The sequence below is a fragment of the Haliotis rufescens genome, unplaced genomic scaffold (assembly GCF_023055435.1).
Source record: "Haliotis rufescens isolate VD_foot unplaced genomic scaffold, xgHalRufe1.0.p SCAF_101, whole genome shotgun sequence".
In the NCBI taxonomy this organism is placed as follows: Eukaryota; Metazoa; Mollusca; class Gastropoda; order Lepetellida; family Haliotidae; genus Haliotis; species Haliotis rufescens.
This window is the reverse complement of record NW_025963782.1, coordinates 122097-140358: the sequence shown is the minus strand read 5'-3', so window position 1 is coordinate 140358 and position 18262 is coordinate 122097. Positions and strand designations below refer to the sequence as shown.

Here is an 18262-nt window from a genome sequence, read left to right as displayed (position 1 = left end):
TTGTTGTTTGTTTGTTGTTTAACGCTGCACTCGGCAATATGATGGCGATTTTGTCAGTAATCGAGTTTGGACCAGGCAATCCAGTGAATGATATTTTGAGCATCCATCTACACGATTGGGATACGATGCATCAACCAAGTTTTGAGAGCCTGACCACCTGATCCCGTTAGATGTCTCTTACAAGCATGGGTTGCTGATGACCCTGTTCTTCACGGGAAGTTAAGAGTATGTATGGCATGGAATATATATAAGTATTTCAATATCCTATTCAAACATATAAATAGATGTAAAACTTACACAACATAATCAATCTCATGTAATGTAATGTAATCAACTTTTTTCATAAATTAAAGCAACAAACACATGTTCATGGTGTTCACGAGAAGGTGAACATATCCTTCCTCACTGGAGGCAACTGTCACAAATACATGCAAAGGCAAGTCAGTTGTTCAATTACAAAAGACAGGAACATAAGGTACACATAGGGAATTGCAAAGGATATAATTTGTGTCACTGAGGCGTCAAATTTGGAAATGTCAACCAAATGTATAGACATATATACATAAATAAAAGCGGCAAAACTCTTTAACACACACATATTCGTGATATTTTCCAATCTTCTATAAATGTCCTCCATGTTCTGTCAAACAAACAGCCGTTATATGTTCGGTGTATTAAAGGCATCGAGGTTGTCTGAACAAGGGAAATTGGTTTCCACAAGCCTGTTGTTAAGTTCTTGTTCGGGGCGGACGTTTGTATATGTCGCCAACACCCGCCCACCTTTTCTTGGAAGGTTCCTCAGCATCTGCAGCTATAAAGAAAAGGGGTAGGGTGGGTTAGGTAGTACTGTTAAGAAGTTGCTGCCTGAAATAATCACGATAATGAGACATAATAGTCTCGTGTTCTTACATTGAATATGCCTTGCATAGTCGTTTCAGATATAATGAATACTATTAATACGTTACATAGCATGTAGATGCTCCACACGTCGCCGTGGAACAGATACCATGGATTACAAACTGCTACCGTACATAAATGAATATTTTGGTACATGTAGCTGTCAGGATTTCGGGGAAGGATAGGTCCGCAGTTCCCTACGCTTGTCGGAAGTGTTGCCTGAAGAAGACAGTCTGGTCAGGCTCGCCAGTTTGATGGTGTCACCGTGTCTTATAAGTGATCGTTACTTGCAGCCACTGACTCAGTTATTTACAGGCTGTCGTCATATAGCTAAAATAATGCTGACGACAGCGTTAGAAAAAAATCACTCACTCTCTCATTCTGATATCCTACAAATGATCCATATAAAATAGCAAGAATGTACTGGAAGCGGAATCCGTAGGGAAAGATGGCTCCTTTGAACAATTTTAGTTATGCTAGTAGCGGACTACACAGCCTGAAAGTTGCTGAAAGCAGGTATTTCATCTCAGGTATACATACAGCAGAATCTGTAGTACTGTTCCATATTACCTCTGGATATATACTTGCAAAGAATTTTAAGCCCAGTAATATTTCTTAGTAGTCACGGCTTGGTATAAGGGACATCAAGAGAAAATGTCTCATTTATCATTTCTTGGTTACGATATAAAAAGCTTCTCGTTTCTACATGTATGCTATGAACATCAAATACAGATCAATAGGCGGACGTTCCATGACATACCCCTCGTGAACTCAGCTGTAATGGTTGCCTCATAACGACCCACAGAACTGACTCCGAGCATGGCGGAGACGTGAGCGAACCCTCATATATGAAGAACTCTTTACTGTGGGGGAGCAGCAGGAGGGGCCTTATAGTTGTCCTGAGTTTCGCATCTGTAGGAGGGAATATACATCATAACACATATACCATGTATAGGACGCTACAAACATAGAAACATTACATGTGTTGTAAACAATATTGTATGTGGTAATTACAATGAAACACAATATAGGGCTGGGCAATACAGTTATATCAAGTAGTTTGTGTAGTACAATGGAAGCGACCTGTGAAGATCCGGGGAAGAATAGGTTTTCAGCAACCCAAACATGCCGTAAAAAGCGACTATGCTTGTCGTAAGATGCGACTAATGGGATCGGGTGATCAGGCTTGCTGCATAATGTATGTCATCGCATCGCAATTGCGTGGATTGATGCTCGTGATGACAATCACTGTATTGTCTGGTCCAGCCTCTATCATTTACAGATCACCGTCATTTTGCTGGAATATTGCTGAGTGCGGTGTAACACAACAAACAGACAAACAAATAAAGTGTAAAGCATATCTTCTTTGATACACTTATAGACAGTGATATTTCATATTCTGAGTTGGTTTGGTTCGCACGTAACATAAACACTGTACCGTTTGCCTTTAACCTCGACACCAAGCGGACATATCTTCTTAACTCGCTGTTTGGTGATGTTCTTGCTTTCTAAAACAACAAACGCGATAACTTGCCAAATAGGTACTGGCTATTACCACAAAAAGGACCCTTATATACCTTTTCCTTGTTTTTCCCCATAGAGTGGATCAATCTTTACAGTTATCAGGCATGATGTCATCCAAAACATGAGACAGGGATACTACACCACTTTCTTACAGTAATCTAAAAAATGTGGTTTACAAAATGAAAATACAACATGGAACGTGCTGCTCGCCTGTATAAGGATAGCAATAACGGCAAGTCCATCCGGTTTTGACGTCGCCTCCACTATACCGCTATACTTCCTGTTGTAGTGCACCAGATGGACCTGAAACAGCGACAACATAGCAGTGTAATCCTCACGAAAATAAGGAACTATAAATTCTTTATTATAACAACTAGATCATTTGTTTTAGGGTTATTACATATACATTAACATAACATTTATTCCATAATACATATTAAATTTCTGTACACATTAACATTATTATCTTTCTTTTAATAATTCAGTGGGTTTTTCCAGTCTACATTAACAATTCACATATATAGATCTCTACAGCATATCCACTTCAGCATTTAGCTGTTTTCAGCTAATATGAATAGTGTCCTGATGTGCCCTACCTGCTCATATCTCAACATTCATCTGCCACGTCAATACTAAATTATTGACATTTATGTCTCTCTATTTGTTCCCCATAGCTGTTTACAGGCAGTATGGGCTGTATCCTTCTTCCACCAACATGGTAAGTAACAATTCACTAGATGCATTCAACCTGCTTCTGGACAATGTTTACTCGCTGCTCAGGTCCCGTTTTATGATTAGAGAGTGGATGGGTCCCATAGCATTGGCTGAATTGGGCGATCGTTTTGAGCAAGGGTGTGGAAGAATGTGCCATAGGACATCATCCGCAAGGGTTTCTGGGCATCGTTGTTTTGTATAGTTTATTGACATTGTGAACGGGAGAGATGTACAGGTTATACAACCTTAGGAAGCCCTCTCTGAACAGATTTACGCTGCACAAAAAACAAATCAAGTTTAAGTTAGGGATAGCCTTGTGAATTCCACCAATAGGGGAATATCATCATTATAAAGAATGGCCTCAATGTATATCAAAATAATCCGTTACTAGGCAGGTCCTGGGACTTTAAATTCAGAGACTGAGATTCCATGTCAATACCTAGGCCTTTCCTCCATATTCATTCTCGAGGTATACAAGAACTTCCAGCTTGTAACACTCCAGAAGCAACCTTTAGTAAAGTAGTTCCTGATGCCACATGTGACTCATTGCATCCGCCCGATTTTGTCGTTCGCCTATCTCTGACCTAGGTTCACCCACTCTACCTACCTCGGCCCCGTATCCTGTGTGTTCCAGCCAGTGTTCGGAGCCTGTGTCCCCTGTGATGCCAGCATGGTAGTGTATCTCCCCCAGGAGGAACGTGCAGCCCTGACGACGGGGTACGTCACTGAGAGAGAGTCTCCTTTTCGGGAAGGTCATTGTAGCTGTTTGTCCTGTGGATATGTAGGAGACATTGAATTGGTATTGAAAGAGAACATGTCCCTGTCTTGCGTTCCGTATCTTTGTACTAATACTTCTGCCACAAAATAGTCCCTGGTTCGAAATAGGTCGTATCCCTTTTATAAGCCTGAAAACACTATAAAATGTGCTCTTCTGAAACACTGACGAATCGAGTTTCAAGAAATATAAATCCGAATGTGCACTTGTCACTTAAACATGATTTATGGTCTTGAACATGAACTCGATGATAGCGTGTACAACACAATATAGCCGTATAAAAAATAATCACACCCTCCATACATATAGACAAGGAATGACACATGCCATGTTGGTCCTTATTCAAGATTTCGCACTCGGTTCGAATCACAGCTCTCTATCGCATCAAATATGAATGTCACTTGTTCCAACCTTTGGTACTTGATAACAAACCATAAGCTGCACAGTCGTGTTAATCTGTGCTAACCTTAACTCGTATTTATTTTAAAACAACCATCAGATCTCAGCAGACGTTTCTGATATTGGTCTTGGACACCATTGTTGCAGGGGAACCTACAGAAATGATGGCGTAACAATCTGAGATGAGTACAAGTCATTTGACATCAAATATGATGTCCTCATCAGTTAATCACACTGGTGTTTTGTATGACTGGAGATTGTCTGTGGTCGGCGCATCTGTATTCCTGAACGTTAACATTCTGTTATTCTATTTTATTGCAAACACACGTTCAGCATGTTGTTCGTGGTATGGACGTGTCGATCTATATGGCTAGAGGTAACTTATATATTCAGCTAACACCAAACTGAAAACCTACCATTGTTATATGTGACTGACGATACACTTGCAGCCTGAGACTGACTGTATGTGAGAGTGTAGGGCTGACCACACGCTGCGCCTCGGGTACTCAGAGGTACGGGAGACTGCTTCGCTCCCCCACAGCAGGTTGAGATCCGGTGCCACCGCAGTGGACCTGCAATATTAGCATAATTAGCCCATTTTGAGTGTGTATCATATAACTATTCATACATGCTTTTGTCGATATAGGTATTACTTATATCGAAAACATTTGACAGAATTTGCTTTCTGCAATCTCTTTACACACACACAAAACTGTCCCTTCTCTGTCACTCTGACCTGACTCTTCTGAAAAAAGGAACAAAATTGTTCATCATCAAATTTCATAGGTAAATACTACATAATCTGATTTTATATGAACAAGTAACGAGGCATAATTATAAGTGCTTGACTGTCAATATGTTTTTGCGTGTCTGTTTGTTGTTTAAAGCCGTACTTAGCAATATTCCTGCTGTATGACGGCGGTCAGTACATAATCGAGTTTGGACCAGACAATCCAGTGATTGACATCATGGACCTGTCAATATGTACAACTGATATATATTCAATACTTTGAACAAGGCATATATGTGAATACCCCATACTAATCGGGAATTTATATAAATCGCATGATTCTATTTTCCCTTCTCTGTGGACGTGGATGAAGTTTTAATAAAACTGATATGAATAATTTATTATATAATATAGATAAGGTCACTTTCGATATCAACAACATGTCGCGATATCAGACTTATTGGTGTATTACGGCTGATATTCCGTTGGTCATAGTGTTCTCACATTTATATATCAAATTGTTCCATTAAATTCAACTTTGTCTCATATCTTGAATTTTCTTAACTTTGTCTATCCACAAATGATCCACTTTGAGAATTAAATTGGTTCACTGAGAATGCCTGCTAGAGAAATAAAAGCGACAAAAGCCTTTCCATATCCATGAATAGTATCTGCCAAAAGCACAGTCGAGTGTGCGAATCCGTCAGTATTATGGATCATTATCAAATAGTGTACAGCAATTTAAGGTTTCGGAAGACGACAAGATCATCTTGTGCAAACTTGTGAAAATAGGTTTCCCACATTCCGAGACTCAGCAGGCGAAACCAGCAAAATGTATTGCTATATGAACTTCATCTTTCTGTTTCACGGGTTTACGTGTTGAGTGAGTGAGCGAGTATGGTTTTACGCCGCTTTTAGCACTATTCCAGCAATATCACGGCGGGTGACACCAGAAATGTTTTTCACACATTGTTACCATGTGGTGAATCGAATCCGGGTCTTCGGCGTGACGAGCGAACGCTTTAACCACAAGGCTACCCTAACGCCCTGACTGACATGACGACTCTTTGGATAAGGACTTTAAAGCTTATGATAAAGGAAGTAAAACTTGTCTCTGGTCACTCTGCGGAATTCTCTGGTCACTCTGCGGAATTCTCTGGTCACTCTGCGGAAAGTTCCTTTACAATATCATTCAACCACGCCTTTGATGTCGGTTTAATCCAAACAATCCTTCTTGCGCCAATCCTATTGTCAGATAAGTACAAAGAAGAAATGAGAAATCTCTCCCTTTTGGAATTTGTTTATTTCATACTTATGCTTTTATTTACATGTGCAACTTTACGTGCAGAAAAGGTACGTGAACAGGGTTGTATGTTGTCCACTGCCAATAGTTCCATCAACTGACTATTCTGCGATACATAAACATTGGTAAGTATAACTTACAGTACAACGAGTAAAAGGTGACTATGCTTGTCGTAAAAGGCGACTAACGGGATCGGGTGGTCAGCCTCGCTGACTTGGTTGATGCATGTCATCCATCCCAATTGCGTGGATCGATGCTCATGATATTAATCACTGGATTGTCTGGTCGATTATTTACAGACCGCCGTCATATAGCTGGAATATTGCTGAGTGCGGCGTTAAACAACAAAACAAACCAACCAATACAGAACAACGCGGGGATAATGCCACCTTTTGTACATTAGACAAAATGGAAAAATAACCACGTTGGCATTATAGTAAAGTGATGTCATTGAATATTGAATGTCTGTAGATATATCCATGGTATTTCAACATACTCAGTCGATTACTGATATTACCTTGTCACCAGCTAAAACACAGGGTATTTTGATTTATAAAATGGATTTAACGAATTAGATTACCAAAATACCCAATATATATGGAGAATATGTTTCTCTATGTCAACTACTAGGATCTTGTCTAGTGTTTGTTCAACATTTCAACTGAACTGGCCAGACTTATGTCCCGAGATCATTCATATGACATTTGAAAGTACTATTTATTGCCTTTTACTTTATTTATTTCTACAAAAGTGTCTACCGGTACCTCAAGCTTTCTTTTGAACTATGAAGTATTATATGAAATAATGTCCATCAACTCTATATTTTACTACATGTTGTTTTTGTTGCCTTATTTGAAGCCGTACTATTGCAATATTCTATCTAGCCTACCATGGCGGCCTGTAAATAGTGGAGTCTGGTCCAGACAAACCAGTGATTCTAATCATGGGCATCGTCCCAGAGCATCTGAACACAATGACACGGAATCAACTAAGCCGAGTTGGATACCCGACCCATCGTCTCTGACAACGTTGGTAACTGGGAACGTGATGCTATATCCTCTTTTACTATCTAATCCCCACTTGGTACAAATACATAGCAACGTTTCACGCCTTCATAACATGCTTTTTAAGGCTATTGCTGATTCTGCCATGACCTTCTTAAACTCTGTCAGATGTTTCGACAGTGGATTTTTTTTATACCCCTTGTTCCCAAACCAGATACTTACCTTGGAATACCATCAAACCTTACCTTTGGCTGGGCCCTACCCAACAGCGGTAAAGACACCTTAGTGTTTGTAAACTCATAAATGTAACAACATACAGATTCAAAGGATAAATGATACTGTAAACTCCTTTCTAAACCGATTTACTTTTTGTGAAATAAATGGTTAAAAATACATCAAAGATTGTCAAAAGAACCTCTTGCGGTTTACATACCATTCGATGCGTACATGTTGTATCCGAAGGACGACTTCGACACCGACCCCGCCGTACACAGACGCAAACGCGGCTCTGCATTGTACGTATAAGAACTTCTGTACGATGTAAAGCCATGAGAAGGTCGGAGAAAAATCACAAACAACACACTCAACGTTTCCATTTGAAAAGACACACAGCAGCTAGAACATTCTACTGCTTGCAAAGAATTCAACGGGGGAGAAAAACATCCCTGGCAAATAGGATATGCGTCATGACAAATGACGTTACCGTTCTGCATCATGTGCAACGAATTGTTTACGTCAACTTTGAATTCTAGATCCTGAAACTTGACGGGACATCTGTGGATCAAAGATCAGGGTGTAAATGTTGTTTACTGTCCCATTCATCTTACAACTTCGCTGACGTGACAAAGTGGTGACATGCTGTTCCGTGTTAATGCACATGCAGCAACAAAATGATATATGACGAGATCACCAAGCGAAAATAGCCACACATATTTTCCTGGCTCTACACCGGTTATTCATGTCAGGCACTGTCAACATGAAACATGATCTGGTGGGTGGGAGTTGTAACCTGGAACATTGCTACATAGGGAACACAGCTATAAGCGTTTAGTTGGGTTTTATACCAAAGGTACACAGTAAGTGAATCGGCCAAAATGAGAAAACAGTCCAGAGAATTGTACAAAGTTATTGAGTGACAGGGGCAGATGGTTCGTAAACAGCTTATTTACAATATATCCTGCCTGGTTGATTGCACGTGGCAGTGGTGGAGAGAAGGGGTATCCCATGCAGAAGGGGAATGTCCGAGTAACTCTCCATTCCCTAAAAATAATGGAGCAGAGGCCCCCCGTAAAAGCCTTAAAAGCAAAAAATATTATGTTTATAATGTTGTTACAGCAGGCTACTACGTCAATGATCATATTTAAAGCAAATAGATTCAGGTCTCAATCTATCCTATAATCCCCGTCAGCATTTAATTATAAGCGATTGATGAAATATTACTTCAGGACCCCACGAGACCCGGGAAGATCCGGGGAAGAATAGGTCTTCAGCAACCGATGTTTGCCGGGAATGGTGACTATGTGGAATACTCCGCTCAGACACAGTATACAGACTCCGAGCCGACCAGTCCTTCTGTTAGCCCCTAATGCCGAGCGCCAGACAGGGTAACAACAAGTACCATCTTTTAACGTCTTTTTGTATGACGCAGCCGGGGATATATGTACATGTATATGTTTATATGAGACTAACGGGATCGTGTGGTCAGGCTCGCTGACTCGGGTGATGCATTTCATCGCTTCTCAGTTGAGTGGATCGATGCTCATGATATTAATCACTGGATTGTCTGGTCCCAACTTGATTATTTACAGACAACCGTCATACAGCTTGAATATTGCTGAGTGCGGCGTTATACAACAAACAAACAAAAGGACCCCACGAAATTATGATGAGCCGTGTATAATGCATTTTAAATATCAGTTCACGAGGGATCTTGGTGCACGTGCAACAGCGGCAGAAAACGTATTCCTCGTAAATCACGCAAGGGCGACTCACACAGAATAAATACAGCCGACAAAGAGTTCTGTTGAATTAAGCAAATAATTTTCCACGAGACAATGTTTGGTCAAAGTGTGAAAGTGGGGATGTGTTTTAAGTAGGGGAATATCCTTGTACCAGGTCTCAACTCTATTATTTTTAAGGAAAGGAGCGATTGACGCCATAAATTTGTTTTTATTCATGAAATCACAAAAACTTTACAGCATGTACTTAATGAAGAATGTTTACGTAGCATTGTATAAGTAAACGTAAAATGCAACTGAAAAATCGTTTTTTGTTATCTTTCACCTGAATTTTTCATGTTTTCTTCTGTTTTGTTTGCCAATTGTATTCAGCAGGTGTCAACAGGGATTGCAAAATGACAAAGGAACGAGCCTTTATTAAAGTGTAGTAAAACATACAAGCTTTGTAAATATACTATTGCTGTTAGTAAATTATGAGAAGAAGATTATTTGAATAGTAATGTCTACTAACTGATTAGTAAACTGCCCTAGTCAATGATAGGCCACATGTACTAGTCTAATTAGCAAATATTTACTAACTGATTAGTGAAATATCGTAACAAGTTAGTGCCTGAGTGGACAGTGCAATTCACTAATTACGTAAGTAAACTAAGCAAACTATTTCGGTCAGTGAGCAGTTTTTGAGGGCATTTCGTTCTTTGACATACACAACATAGCAGGGGTAGTGTAATGATGGGACAGTGTCCAAGCAGCAATCAATCCGATTATCCAGTATATATCAACATTCAATCACAAACAATTCGCCGAAGGGACGAGTTCATTCTTTTGGAATCAATAGATTCGGGTTATTGCTGTGACTTTAGGGGCGGTGGGAAAGCCTAGTGGTAAAAGCGTTCGCCCGTCGTGCCGAAGACCTGGTTCCATTACCCACATGGCTACAATGTGTGAAGCCCATTTCTGGTGTCCCCCGCTCTGATGTTACTGGAATATTACTATTCCCTTCAAGGTACTCCCGGAATGAATCTGTTGTGCCGATAGCTCTGATTACTCCTTCGATGATTTCAAGGCCTGAATAGCCGAGTTTCTTTCCGGAGTCAATCTATCGGAAAAGGTTGATGAAACGTATACCAAGTTTTCCATTGATCAGGCAATGCGCCTTAACATTTTTTTCTCAGGGTAGCTTGAAGTGGGGGATTTGGCGCACCTGTTTGTGTTACTTCAGGCTTGGTTTTGGGCGGTCGGGTAGCCTAATGGTTAAAGCGTTCTCTCGTCAAGCTGAAGACCCGGGTTCGATTCCCGACATGGGTACAATGTGTGAAGCCCATTTCTGGGGTCCCCAGCCGTGATATTGCTCGAATATTGCTAAAAGCGGCGTTAAACCATACTCACTCACTCTCTCAGGCTTGGTTTCTACTTTACATTGCGCGATGACGGACCCTGGTGTGGGCAACAATTTACCCTTGTTTTCCGTTTATATATCTGCAATTCCCAGTCTTTCCAGAATTTCAACCAGTTGGATCCGCCTTAGTCCGCCTCAGTCCAAATATAGGGCCCGCTCCTCTTATGATCTTATGATCCTGGCACACTAAACCAAATGTTACTCAGCTCATCAATAACTTATATTGACTGAAAACACAATGAGGAATTCGGGTCATTATTTCCGTATTCGTAAAAACATGGCTGGCAAAAATGTATTGCTGTCAAGTTTAAAACTTGGCGTGGCGCTACGGATATAACGTCCAGCTCAATCGTTACAATATGGTATCTATTTACCTGTTAAATTCTCTCTGTTCTCAACATCTATCTGACACATGATCAGTATTAACTTTCGATGAACAGGAAAATAATAAATCCTATCATTAAAATATAATATTCATATTTACAATCCACGAATAGTAATTTTACTTCAAGGAACACGTGCTTGGAAATGAGTTTAACAGAAACTGTACTTGAAATATCAAGTGTTAGACTTGGAGATGTACTACAGAACAATGAGTGTACTATTATCAATTACAGATACCAGTAAATTACACATGAATTATAACAAATGGATTTTCAGTGGAAAACATCACAGTGAGAAGAATTATAACATTGAGCACAATTGAAGCGAACTTCAAATCACTATGTAAACAAGACAAGCAGAGTTGTCTCCCATACCCCTGGTAAAGATTCTGTTACAATGACAGTATATATATATATATATTTGTGTGTGTGTGCGTGTGTGTGTGTGTGTGTGTGTGTGTGTGCGTGCGTGCGTGCGTGCGTGCGTGCGTGCGTGCGTGCGTGCTTTTGTGTGTGGCTGTCTGTCTGTCTGTCTGTCTGTCTGTCTTTTGCCGATTTTATAGTGCTAGCCCACTGAGATATCCCATATAACATGAATATCCCACTCAGACACAGTATTCTGACTCCGAGCCGACCTTAATGCCAAGCGCCAGACAGGGTAACAACAAGTACTATCTTTTAACATCTTTTGGTATGACGCGGCCGGGACCCAACCCCGCATCATCCACTTTCCGGGCGGACGCTCTACCACTAGACATTCAACACATTCATCTTTTCTTTTGGTATATCCCTTTTGCATATGCCTCGACAACATCCGTAATGATTGGAGGTTTAACGATCGGATACTTTCAGATGACAAAAGACGCCATTCTTTCAGTGTCTTTTTCCATACCTTTTCTTCTCAGCTCACCAATGGTGGGCGAGTTTGATTTAACGTCACTTCGAACAGTTTCAGTTATGTCCTGAATCACGTCATGTCTTGATGTGGGCGAATGTCCCGAGGTGAAGCGGGTCCTAGAGGTTAACTACTTTGGTGAAACTCATGAGTGAGTGAGTGATTTTACGCCGCTTTAAACAATATTCATGCAATATCATGGCGGGTGACACCAGAAATTAGCTTCACACATTGTTCCCATGACGAGGGAACGCTTTAACCACTAGGTAAACCCATAAGCATGAGTATGGTGCTGTCAAACTTAGAATCAGGGCCGACTTGAATTCGAACATATCATATACTTTTTCATAAGTACATGTATGTGAAATTAACGTTCCAAAGGTTGAGAATCATTTATCATGTTACGTATCAGAATTCGCCGTGCAGACTTGCGGCCATCAGGCCCGCCTGAGAAACTTATGATCGTGGGTTCTAATTCAAGTTTGCCCTGATTCTAGGTTTGTCAGCACCATGAATCTACTTGAAATATAATATATTAATGGAACAAGTTTAACGGAACAAGTGCCTGAAATTATGATCTCTGGTATGTATATGATTTTAGACTTTAATCCATAAAAATATATCAAGGATCTTCTTATTCTTTTTTATGGCCGAACAAAACTAAAACTAAATAATAGACACCAACAAGAGGTTTCACCACAATCCTTTATTTTTCAATTCATTTAGGTAACTCAATATTACATTCGCTTTCACTACATTCATCCCAAGTCCATAATGCGAACCATCAAAGCTCGTCATTCCATCCGTCATGTTAAAGGTATCGAAAATAGGAACTTTCCAAGCTCGCAGGAAACTCTCCATGTTGCCATTGTAGCGTTTAACGCTGTCGTACGACTGGGCCAATACTTTCGGGGACTTCAATGCACCCGGAGCATGACTCGCTGCCCACAGTACTTTTGGCCAAGGTCTCGTATTGTTGCGCATGTAGGACAGTGTTGGTAACAGAAACTTCTCTTGAACTTCTTTATGGTTAAAAAAATTGTGTGGACCTATACCTACGAAAAGTAATGACTTGCTATTTATATTTGCGACTCTTTGTTTCAAGTGCGGGCCGAATGTTGCAGAGAAGAAGTACTTCAGTTCCAGGTTAGCTGTGCCATTGCAGGCACGAAGCTGATACTTCAGATGCAGTCGGCACAATTTTTCTGTGAACATATACATTCCGCTACACACCTTTTTAACATCTGAAACACAAGATCAACAAGTCAAGACAAAGGATCAACATTAAAAATGTTTATATTATCAATGGAGCGGTTAATACAACAGCTGCTTCTGAACACAACTGAATCGGTCGTTAAACAACTGACATTGATACGTTTGTTTTCGTGCACGGTATTCCAAAAGAATTATCTCGAATATGTTTATTTCAAATAATGATCAAATCATATTTTATCCATTAAGCGTTTGACGTCTATGTGCATATAGGAAAGTATTCATAGATGTGTGAGTATGAAAATAATATATTCAGAAAATTCAGAAAAATAGCATTTTCCTCTGACGTGTTTCATTGATATCCTTAGTGATATAGTTTCATCTAATCGTATGTTTCCTTCTTTTCCTTCAACTTTGCTATGGGTGAGGGGAGGTGAAATGGGGTTTAACGTCGCGTCCAAGATTATTGCACTTATATAGCGATGTGCATGCACGTGTGTGTGGCTGCTTGTACTAGTCTGGACTGATGCCGATTTATAGTGCTAGCACACTGAGATACCATGCCGCAGTTTAACATGAATACTCCACTCAGACACAGTATACATACTCAGAGCCGACCAGTCCTTCTGTAAGCCCCTAATGCCGAGCGCCAGACAGGGTAACAACAAGTACCATCTTTTAACGTCTTTTTGTATGACGCAGCCGGGGAGCTATGTACATGTATATGTTTATGCGAGACTAACGGGATCGTGTGGTCAGTCTCGCTGACTTGGTTGATGCATGCCATCGATCCCATTTGCGTGGATTGATGCTCAAGATATCAATCACTGGATTGTCTGGTCCAGACTCGAATATTTATAGACCACCGTCATATAGCTGGTATATTGCTGAATGCGGAGATATACATAAAACAAAACCAAGCAAGTTCAAACCTCAAGATCTCACACAATGAATCATTTGAACTTACTCTGTGGTACATTTTCATTCATGGCTCCATCTTTCATATTCCCCGTAACAAGCAGCACCATAGCAGTATATACATGACGAACCAGAGAATCCCCAACAAACAGAAAGGTGCTACCAGTGAGGATGCTGCAAGCTTCTTGGGGGCTGTGTTCCTTGTAGCCGTGTCTTGGTTCTGAAGGAGTCCAGGTGGAATATTCAGCATGTTTCTGCTGCCTCATGTCGTAGCAATCAGGACACACACATTCCTCCACAGACTTCATGGCACATTTATTGTTGAAGCAGCACGGGGTTGTTCCTTTAGGATCACACAAGGCTCTTATCCACTCAGCAGTTTTAGATCCGGTGTGGGTAACATTTCCACAGAGGCCATCAATCCTTTGATAATTCTTAGGTAGGGTGTATCGGACATTCACGTCAGACAGAAAGTTCAAAATATCTTCATCTTCCCTTTTTGTCAAAGGACGTGTTTTCCAGTGTCCTGTCAACAAATGCGATAAGATACTCGAATGTTGATCGAATGGTGTGATGTTTTTAGGTAAAGGATAAACCGATATGCCGATTGCTGGCGGATAGATTTGGAACATATGACTTGACATGTTGCTGAGCATGTCAAAAGTCATAACGCGAGGGCCGCCCATGTACGTAACAAGAGTTACAAACGATGCTATCAATAACATCATAACGAATATCTTCTTGTATGAAGCCATGGCTGAAACAAAACAAAACGAAACTTATATTCATTGTTTTGACATGTTATATATGAAAATTAACATTGAACAGCTTTCTTATAGCACATAGTTTGAACAGCATGCGTAGTAGAAAAGATACGAAGCAAGAGACGAGGTGCAATGTAGACACAAAAGGCTGTAACTATAGTGAAAGCTTTACTACGGCCCTGGATGGTGTAACCCTGGTCAAACAACTTTTGAGCAAGAGACGAAGTGCAATGTAGACACACAAGGCTGTAACTATAGTGAAAGCTTTACTACGGCCCTGGATGGTGTAACCCTGGTCAAACAACTTTTGAGCAGGAGACGAAGTGCAATGTAGACACAAAAGGTTGTAACTATAGTGAAAGCTTTACTACGGCCCTGGATGGTGTAACCCTGGTCAAACAACTTTTGAGCAAGAAACGAAGTGCAATGTAGACACACAAGGCTGTAACTATTGTGAAAGCTTTACTACGGCCCTGGATGGTGTAACCCTTGTCAAACAACTTTTGAGCAAGACACAAAGTGCAATGTAGACACACAAGGTTGTAACTATAGTGAAAGCTTTACTACGGCCCTGGATGGTGTAACCCTGGTCAAACAACTTTTGAGCAAGACACAAAGTGCAATGTAGACACACAAGGTTGTAACTATTGTGAAAGCTATACTACGGTCCTGGATGGTGTAACCCTGGTCAAACAACTTTTGAGCAAGAGACGAAGTGCAATGTATACGCAAAACAGAATGCCTAGTAGAAAAGATACTCTCATGACTGACAAAACCGATTGTTTGCTTATTGCCTTATATGCAAACATAAAAGACCATTAACTGTGTAAAACTAATCATTAACTTTATACGACATGCTTCGTGTATTTTGTGGTATTCTTACTCTGACTTTGACCAATGCACATCAAGAATTTTCAGAGGTTTCAAATCACAATACCAACCTCTAATTGAAACAGCATCATTTGACGGCTGAATCACCGAAGAAGATAAAATACTTCGAAATACTGATATTCACAATTTTCGGAATAAAACCGTGGCCCAAACTACATGGTATTTCTCAATATACAAGTTATGCATTAAAAATTGCATTTTGTTCTATTGGTGACAGTCATTAGTACAAGACATTCTGTCATCTTGTTAACGGATCTGATGTTTTTATATTCCTCCCAAACAATTAGCCCACGTTGCACAAACGGTCGACCCGTGAAGATCCGTGGTAGAATATGTCTTCAGCAACTCAAGCATGCCGTAAAGAGTGACTAACGGGATCGGGTGGTCAGGCTCGCTGCCTTGCTTGATGTATGTCATCGATCCCAATTGCATGGATCGATGCTCATGATGTCTATCACTGGATTGTCAAGACAGGACTTCATTATTTACATACTGCAGTCGTATAGCTGGAATATTGCTGAGAGCGGCATTAAATAATAACAAAAAAAACAAAAACACAAACGGCCATTTCAAAATATTTCAGGTTTCAAATAACTGCTTGTATTCAAAAGACAAATTATCACACAATGTGTAAATATAAATATAAAATGTCAACGATTATATGCCAAAAGAGTTTCCAATGGGCGTAAAAGGCAAAAACAGCGGTGAAAATTACATGTGTATGAATGGATCACTGAAAATCAGTGATGACACGAGGTGTTCGCGAAAAGGGTGAGCATGTCCTGCCCTACCGGTAGCATGAAGAATCTTATCCAGAGATTTATTTATTTTTGTAAAGCAAACTACCATAATTATCCTAAAATGAGGACACTTTTTGTTAAACACATGATATTATATACTAGCAACCAGGTTAAGTAATCATTTGTGTTTGCATTTGCTACAGCCTTTTACCCTTTATGAGAACCTCCATCTACAGAATAAACACCTTCAAGTCTGATGACACTTGTACCATCATTTCTTGAATGGAAGAGGTTCTGGGTTATCCGACTTGTAGCTCGCAAGGGTGATGCAAGTACAATCATTTCAACATATATGACCACATAATAAATGCAAGTCAAAATAAACTCAGAGAGTTTTAAATATAGTTTGAGAGTTTGACTAGCAGAGGGACATAATCACCTTGTATTAGATATATACATTTTTCAACCATTTGGGGTTTAAATGCGACTAATTAGTCCTGTTTTAATTATGTATTTGCCTAAGGCTTTGAATTTTTCTAATAATTTTGTTGATTAAGGATTGATTCTAGTGTAAGTGCGGTTTTAAGATTTAGGGTGGTCTGTAGTGTTGTTGGATGTGTTTGGTAGTGTGTGCAGTGAATGAGTACGTGTTCTGGTGTTTCTTGTTGTTTGCAATGTGGGCAGTTTCCTGTTGTGTGTAGATTAGCTATTTTACGGTGATTATTTAGTTTGGTGTGGCCTGTTTGTAGTTCCTCTCACTCTATATTTCACTAATTAGATCCAAACTAGACTATGGCAGTGCCATTTACGACACCCTAAACAACTCTCTCATCACAAAACTAGACTCAGTCCAGTATCAGGCCCTAAAACTTATTACACGAACTCAACATGGCACCTCCTCAACCTCACTCTAGGCCTTAACAGGAGAAATGCCACTTAAACTACGGATGGAACAACTTACCCTAAACTTCTAAACTTTGACGTCCAAATCAAACCCTCTAATCGAAAACTTAATAAAAAATAATATTAGCCCTACAAACCAAGCCCTAGCCCGGAAAAATCGACTACTTACTCCAATTTCCCAAAGAATAACCAATTACCTAAATGAACACAAAATAAATAATCTTAAACAAAACAATAAATCATCCAATATCTTCACTCCAAAACTTAAAATACCAAAACTAGACACAACGCTAGCCGATACGCTAAATAAACAGACCGATCCTAACATCGCTTAAACCACCACACCACCTAGCATACATACACGAAAATTGGCCAAATTAGTGTCACATATACACAGACGGATCCTCAGATCCAATCTCAAAACAAACAGGTTTTGGAGTCCACATCGCACAACCAACCAAAAACACCCTTACCCTTATCTTATCGACTCCCAAACAACCAGTCCATATTCATGGCCGAACTCATGGGCATGGCCTCAGCACTACACAATCAGCAATCTAAAAAACACCAAAACATCCTCATCCTAACCGACTCACTAGACTACAAGCCCTCAAAAATATAAACACTAAAAACCGCCCCAAACTAATAAATCAAATACTCAAAAGCACAAACAACTTAACTAAGGCAGGTAAACAAATAGAGTTCATTTGGACCCCCGCCCACGTAGGAATCTTTGGAAATGAAAATGCAGATAAAGCAGCAAAGTTATCCCTTAAACTCCCAGAAATAAGCTTAAACTTACCCAGCTCAAAATCGAAATCAAAAGTGTCACTAAACAAAAAATCAACAAAAA

The 18262-nt window shown here is 40.0% G+C and overlaps 2 protein-coding genes across 2 annotated transcripts in view; both read right to left on the bottom strand.

Moving 5' to 3' along the window:
- Positions 1-104: 104 nt before the first annotated feature.
- On the bottom strand, positions 105-8071 carry LOC125377845 (carbonic anhydrase 13-like). The gene is made up of 7 exons (XM_048391888.1): positions 7780-8071; positions 4726-4881; positions 3743-3906; positions 2632-2724; positions 2336-2405; positions 1658-1809; positions 105-811 (listed from the first exon to the last, which is right to left on the bottom strand). Exons 1-7 carry the CDS (start codon positions 8060-8062, stop codon positions 659-661), a joined length of 1071 nt encoding a protein of 356 aa, XP_048247845.1. The 5' UTR covers positions 8063-8071; the 3' UTR covers positions 105-658.
- Positions 8072-12672: 4601 nt separating this feature from the next.
- LOC125377843 overlaps positions 12673-18262 on the bottom strand; it is a 39295-nt gene continuing 33705 nt past the window's right edge. The window contains exons 2-3 of the mRNA XM_048391886.1: positions 14161-14868; positions 12673-13225 (exon numbers count right to left, since the gene is read on the bottom strand). Of these exons, the coding sequence (XP_048247843.1) occupies positions 12675-13225; positions 14161-14868 (1259 nt within the window). The 3' untranslated portion in view covers positions 12673-12674. The remainder of the gene's footprint in view (positions 13226-14160; positions 14869-18262) is intronic.